Genomic DNA, 7,503 nt, shown 5'->3' with positions numbered 1-7,503 from the left:
GATAATTTTGGATGCATTATGTTGGGCAACTAGCCTGGAGGTGTGGATATCCTTAATGAATAATGGCACACCTCCGCCTTTGGTGTTCTGGTCCAGGTTAGATGGCTGAAAGGTATGGTATGAGTTATAGCCTGGTAATGCAGGGGTGCTCTCTGGAGCCTTGAACCAGGTCTCAGTCACTGCACAGATATCAATGTTCTCCATTTTAAGGAGTGCCTCGAGTGAGTGCATTTTGAGGTTTAGACTTCTAGCGTTGAGTAGCATTACCCTCAGTTTTTGTTTGCCTGTACCTGTTACGGTGGTGGGTTTGTCATTTGAACCTTGCCTCAAAAAGGCACTATAGAGATGGCAAGAACCTTAGCCAGTATCTGGAATCCCAAGGGCGACAGGTGCAGGCCATCTCTGGCAAAGCATCATGGCCTGTCAACCATGTCGTCCCAGGCAGACAGATACTGGATCCCCATAGAATGACACCAGAAACTTAGCCAGTTGTTGAAGTCAATCATTTTGTCCTTGTACTGCGGTATTATTCTGGATGAAGGGAGGATGCTACTCGGGGCTAGGGTCATACCTGCATTGATTACAAGATCAGAGAGCTCTTCCATGTCTCTTTTCATGTAGTCCAGGGAGGTATGTCTCAGGTCATTCACACCAACATGGACAATGGCAGAGTCATATTTGTAGTTGTGAAGTAACCTGAGTGCATGGGTTATGTAACTGATCCTGGCACCCGTTAGGCAGCTAACAGTAACTTTGTCCTTGTTTAGTCTGGTGAGATGAACGACAGTGTACCTGACTACAGAGTCACTTATGACTAATGTGTTGGGTACGTTGTTTTGCCTTATGGGCTGTGGCTGAGTGGCACACTGAGTTTGTGGGTTATGTGTCTTTTGGGTTGTGCTGAGGGGTGGAAGTTGCCTGCGGTTGTGCTTTGGAGGTCTCTGCTGCTTGCGCAGATTATTATTGAGAGCCTCAGTGAATGTTTTTGTGTTCCTTTGTGTGGGTTTTGGTGGTGTAGGTTTAGTGAGACTGATCGATGAATGTGGTGTGGTGCAAATGATAACCTTCTCCTCTTGACTGACGAGTTCAGTCCTGGTTAGAGAGAGCTTTGCCTCCAGTTTGCCTAGATAAGTGCATCTCTCACAGGTTGTAGTGTTGGGTAGTAGGAGGAGAGGGTTGTCTGTGTACGTGAGGCAATTGCTACATTGCCCCAAGATTCCCAGATTCATCAGGTGGACATGAGAAAACACCGGGAACTGACCCTTGGACATGCTGAATAAAAAAAATACTTTCCTCTAGACAAGTGAGGAAAGTACAAGTGCTGTTTTCCTCTAGGCAAGTGAGGAAAGTAAGTACAAAAGCTGTTTTCCTCTAGGTAATGAGGAAGGTTGCGTGCTGTAGTAATTTGTAGCTATTTAGTGATTACAACAAGTTCTGAGCAACTGCTGAGCTCGAAGAAGCAGATTCAAGTGCTAAAACTAAGAAACTGGCTAGTTCTAAGGGAAAAATTGAAGAGCAGACATTATGGCACTGGGAATAGTTTAACCCTAGTTAAATGGCACTGAGTGATGAGCAAAACTGCGCAAACACGGGTTTTTAAACAGAAAGATGAAAGGGATAGAAATAGCCCAAAATGGCCCATAAAACTACAGTTTCTGAGTTGAAACCATTCCTCCAGTGACAGGCTGTTCCAAAGATCACCACTCTCACTGATGAACAGAGAAGCTTCTCTCTATCTTAGAAAGGTCTGGGCAACACAGGAACTTACAAACAGCCCAGAATGCAGCAAAATCTGAAAACCGGACTAGTTCTAAAAAGGTGGGAAATGAGTAGAGGGATAGGATATATATATTTTTTAAGTTAAAGCAAATACATAAAAGCACTTTTAACACAGAAAGCAGGCTATCACACTTGAGTGTGTACCCCTTTACAGTTAAACCAATGAAAAACACTTAAAAAAAAAAAAAAAAAAAACGATAATTTAAAGTGCAAACAATATTAGATTTCAAAAACAGTTCACATAAGAAAACTAGGCTAGGCTTAGAAAGGCCCCCAGGTCATTAGTCTAGTAACAATGTATGAATCAGTATAATTTAACGTTTCCATAGAAATTGATTTTATTCTGTCTTGTGCTACCAAGCTAGCTCTGATTGTGGTTCCATCACATCACAAGAGATGATTAAGCACTTTTCTTGACTGCCAGCCCTGTTTTGAAATGGCTGCCTTTTTTGTTAAAGACAGATGAAAGGAAAGAACTGGGTGATCATTCTTAGTAGGAAAACTTCATGCCTGTGTAGCTGTCAGGAGCAGTGCATGTACTTTGCAACCTTCCTGGTGAAACATTTCAGCATTGTGCGTAAGTAAATAAAAGAAGTCAGTACCAACCACACTCACTTATATGGTTTCAGGTACCAGAAAGCTTTGAAGACATTGCCGTGGAGTTTTCAAGGGAGGAATGGGAGATTCTGAGTAAACGGGAGAAGGAACTCCACAGGGAAGTGATGGTACATAACTATGAGAACATGGTTTCAATAGGTAAGGTGTATCAAGTTTAGTTTTGTATATCTGGATAAATTCATAGATGTCTTAAGTTGTATCCTTGTCTGTGGGTTATTCTTAAATCTGCAAAAATGGTTCTCTAGTGAGGGGAAAAATACATTGTGATATTACGCTGTAATAATATTGTTGTTCCAAGAGGTACAGCTAGGATTTTTGGAAATGTACACCCATTTGTTTAATAGTCTGCACCATCTTTCAGAAAATGTATCATCCCCAAAACAGAGTATATGCTTTTGGAGCGCACACCATTTCAGTACTAAAATGCTTCTGGAAAGCATATCATTTAAAAACTAAGGCAGCTTAAGCAGTAACACCATTCAGCCAAGTAGGAATTTTAAAACAAAACCACAGTTAAAAATCTGTAAACTAAAACAATGGTAAATATGGTAGGGCTTTTTAATTAAATTCTACCAAAATACATGCCTTCAAGAAATATACAGACACCTCAAAGAAGTATTTTCATCTTTTCAGTAATGTCTGCGACTCTACACATATCAATACCAATCTTCAGAGAGAAAAAATAGTTGTTTGTTTCCAACAGACTGTGCTTAAACCATAACATGTTCCACCAGCTGTTATGATTTACCTTACAGATTCAACTTATATTGTGGCCATGTACTGCACTGTCCACCACAAACACAAGTTATGTACCCACTCAGTATTTGAAAACAAGTTCAATGATGTTTGTCAGAATGTCAACAGGAAATGCTTGTAAAATTATGCGTTCTGAATGTATGTATAACAGGTCATAATATCAACTTACCCTTTTGCAGTTCTTAGCAATACACTCAGGGAATTATCTTTGAATTGTATGGTATATACTGTTTCTAATACTGATATTTTTTTCCAAACTGATTTACGTACTATAGTTGGTTGGACCATATTGCCTGGTGATTTTGGTGGGGGCCATCTTTTGTCACGTAAAGTGTCACTTTCTAAGAGAACTATATTTTATATTGAATTAGTTCTGATGTAATGCCAGTACAGTACAGATATGTTTTGGAAGTGTATTTTTTTTTTTCAGACAAGACCACTACCTTCTTGCAAAAGATTTCAGAATGTTTGCATAACATATTGGTCATCAAGCCTAAGTCAGCCCTCAGGAAGGGTATTACATTCCCACTGATTTTCTAACATATGCTAGTTCTCCTAAAGGCTCAAATTCATGGCCATACCAGTATTTCTGAGAATTCACTGGGAAAGGGCATATGTCTACTGGTGCTACTTTATCCATGACATTCTAATACCTATATTATAGAGTCACACTAATTGCCCTGGGTTAACAGCATTGCTACCTCTAGTGGTTGGTCAGGTAAAGGAGAAGGTCTTCTTTCTTGAGGTTTCTCAATCTCTTGTACTCGACTGGTTCAAGATTGGAATCTCCCATCCCTCCAAAAAAGAAGAGAGCTTCACACTACTTGGACACCATGAAGGCTAGACCAAGATTCTGACTTCCTCCACCAAGAATAAGGTACATACTTCATGAAGGCTAGACCAAGATACTGACTTCCTCCACCAAGACAAAGGTAGGCACTTCATGAAGGCTAGACCAAGATACTGACTTCTTCCACCAAGACAAAGGTAACCACTTCATGAAGGCTAGACCAATATACTGACTTCCTCCACCAAGACAAAGGTAGGCACTTCATAAAGGCTAGACCAAGATACTGATTTCCTCCACCAAGACACAGGTAACCACTTCATGAAGGCTAGACCAAGATACTGACTTCCTCCACCAAGACAAAGGTAGGCACTTCATGAAGGCTAGACCAAGATACTGACTTCCTCCACCAAGACCAAGATACTGACTTCCTCCACCAAGACAAAGGTAGGCACTTCATGAAGGCTAGACCAAGATACTGACTTCCTCCACCAAGGCAAAGGTAGCCACTTCATGAAAGCTAGACCAAGATACTGACTTCCTCCACCAAGAGAAAGGTAGCCACTTCATGAAGGATAGACCAAGATACTGACTTCCTCCACCAAGATAAAGGTAGGCACTTCATGAAGGCTAGACCAAGATACTGACTTCCTCTACCAAGACAAAGGTAGCAACTTTCAGTCGATATATTAAGACAAAAGAAGGCAACTATTTGAAATCTCAGGACATGTTTTGCTGAGTCCTGTGGTATGAAAAACAGAATAGCTGAAAATTTGGATTTAAATGTACTAAATAAATCCCAGATTGCCATTTCGTGGAACATTCCCTTTTCTCTCAGGTGTGCAAATCTCGGAAAAGGTATATATAAGTTCGGGGATGCAGAGCAGCTTTCCACCAGTTACAAAAAGTAATTTTAAAGGAGAAGACTGATTTTCAATGTCTCACTCTTCTCTTGCATATTCTCTTCTTTTGGAGTCTTGAAATTTCAATAGTGAACTCCTGAGAATGATCTTTACTGTGACTGAACAAATCTCAGACTCCCACATAATAAAGTATTTCGATAGACTTCCTGACTCATTGCTGCTCCAACTGTTACAAACCATCCAAAATAAGCCAATTTTGGTGCTCCGACTCTGAAACAACAAGGATGTCTGTGAACTCTTGCAGAAAGGTCTTCGCATCATTAGGTGGGTGGTGAATAACAAGAAATGTGCAATTTCTTTCTGTCCTTATGATGAACTTAATTGAATCGGCATTCATGCTTTGAATCAGTCTCCATGATAGCTTTTGCTAAGTGAAGGTCAAAGTTGGAGACCATATATACCTCCATTAAGTTAGTCCATCTTTAAACAGTAAAATGGCTCTAAAAGCAGGTTTGTTACAGAGCTGGCATTTACATACAGAACTCTGTAAGGGACTAACAGGGACAACTTCCCTTCAACAAGTCTGCAGCTGATCTGACTACGTGGGTGTCTTACATAGACTGAAAGTACCTCAGTCATAGTGAGATTTTCCTCATTATGGACTCAAGTAAACCTAATATAAATCATAACATCTGCTCAGATGAGATAATACTTGGAAATGAATAGCTACTTTATGAATCTTCATTACCCCAAGCTTTGTACAACATCTTATGGTAATCATTGTATACCAAAATAGATAACCAGCTGGAGGTCAGTAAGAGATCTCTTATCATGATTAAAAAGTCATACTGTTGTCATCCATAAAAAATGGAATTATTACATATTGATATAAGGACTATAAAATATGTTAACTTTGCAGCTTAAATGTACAGTTTGAATGTTTAAGGGTTGACGGGTAATGTTTTATGAGGATGAGTCTAGATTTATATTTCTGTTATTTATTTATTGTATTCCTTGGCTTTCATTTTACTTTGTCGAGATTACAGTAAGTGATTACATGCACCTTTTTGTGAGAGGTAAACAACTTTGAGAGTGCCTTGTTTCTGAAACAATGAGGTAAAAGATCATAACTCTGCTGCAGGTTATCAGGACATAGTGTATGGCTCATATAAGAACATTGTTTTCATTAGCTTAGTTTCATCCATATAATCTTATAATCAGTATGGTTTCAGTGTAACTCTAAGAAGGTGTAAGATTTGAAAATACTGTACTGTACCGTAATTAGCTGGAAAGACTGTATACAATGAGACTGAGAAATGAAAGTCTTAATTATCCAAGCTTGTGCTGAATAGGTGTCAGTCTCTCCCTCATGGACCAAGTCTTGTGCATTCAGAATGAATTTTTCAAACACTGTTGTTCATTTAATAAGGTTTTATTAGATGTTTACAATATCTGAATATTGTATCCATTAACAGTACTGATAAGCAATTCAAGTTGCTGCACATTATTCTAATTGTCCTGAACAACGTAAACTGACATAGTCTCTAGATGACCTGTATTCTGTACTCAGGCTCGAGCGTTTGTCATCTTCTCTGAAGTAACAGGTCCAGCAAACTTACTAACCTTAGCTGCCCTGCTATCCTGACAAAACATATTATAATCTCTTTTTCAGTAATTTTCCTCTATTGACTATATCCACACCCCTAATCTTGATCCTTGGGCTATGTCATGTTTTTTAGCTTAACTTATCTCTTGATTCTTTCCTCAAGAAAGGAACATAACAAGAACGGTCTCCAGTCGTCCTTGAGAAACTGTTATTTCAGCAAGGTCAACATTCAGTGGAAGATTCTTAGTTTCTGCTTTTCTAAAATGTATGCATAAATGAAGCACCATTTCTAGGCTTATTTTATTCTTTAGCTTGTCTAATGTCTAATAGCTACTGTACAGTCAAAGTCCAGGAAGCAGGTGTAGAGCAGCTTAAACATACTGGTAAACCAACACAAAATTAAATCCAGTAACAAAAAGGCACAGCACGACCATCCATGTCAAACAAGGTTTATTACTTCAAGCTTTCGAGTTGAAACTCTTTTTTTCAAGAATGAATCAGTACATTAAAACCACAAAATAAATATAGAACACCAGCAGAATACACATGGATAAACTTTTTTAGATCTGATGTCAATCCAGGGCTTAATAAAACAAATAGTATTAAACCCATTTTGAAATTAAGACAAGTGTATGTTAGAGTACTACAGTTGTCTTGTGGAGCTTTTTAGGCAGTAATGAAATTTGTTAAGTTGACCATTGTTTTTAATGAAGTTTTTTAGTGAACTAGGCTTAGTCAACTATATTAATTATGTTGTTGTTGTTGTGTCTTTCGGCTTTTCCCGGTTAGGGGTCGCCACAGCTATATTAATTATGTAAATTGTATAATTATATAATGTGTTTATGAGATATGTTATGTGATTGGCTGGTGTTCTATATTTATTTTGTGGTTTTAATGTACTGATTCATTCTTGAAAAAGAGTTTCAACTTGAAAGCTTGAAGTAATAAACCTTGTTTTACATGGATGGTCGTGCTATGCCTTTTTGTTACTGAACTACTGTACAATGAAAAACCCTGAAGGAATTAACAAGGCTTTTTTTTGTCTGCCTTGCCTGAAGTCAAAATTATAGGATCTGATGAAATGTTAGTTGATT

At 38.5% G+C, this 7,503-nt stretch overlaps 1 protein-coding gene across 1 annotated transcript in view; it reads left to right on the top strand.

Moving 5' to 3' along the window:
- The first annotated feature begins 2,407 nt into the window (after positions 1-2,407).
- The window catches only part of LOC122793321 (zinc finger protein 501-like), a 219,263-nt gene continuing 214,167 nt past the window's right edge, over positions 2,408-7,503 (top strand). Inside the window, exon 1 of the mRNA XM_044061210.1 lies at positions 2,408-2,535. Coding sequence (XP_043917145.1) covers positions 2,502-2,535 — 34 coding nt within the window. The 5' untranslated portion in view covers positions 2,408-2,501. The remainder of the gene's footprint in view (positions 2,536-7,503) is intronic.

This window comes from Protopterus annectens, chromosome 2.part0, assembly GCF_019279795.1.
Source record: "Protopterus annectens isolate FY-2018-M chromosome 2.part0, PAN1.0, whole genome shotgun sequence".
NCBI lineage: Eukaryota > Metazoa > Chordata > Ceratodontiformes > Protopteridae > Protopterus > Protopterus annectens.
Note: the sequence above shows the minus strand (reverse complement) of the source record. Positions and strands in the feature narration are given on the sequence as shown.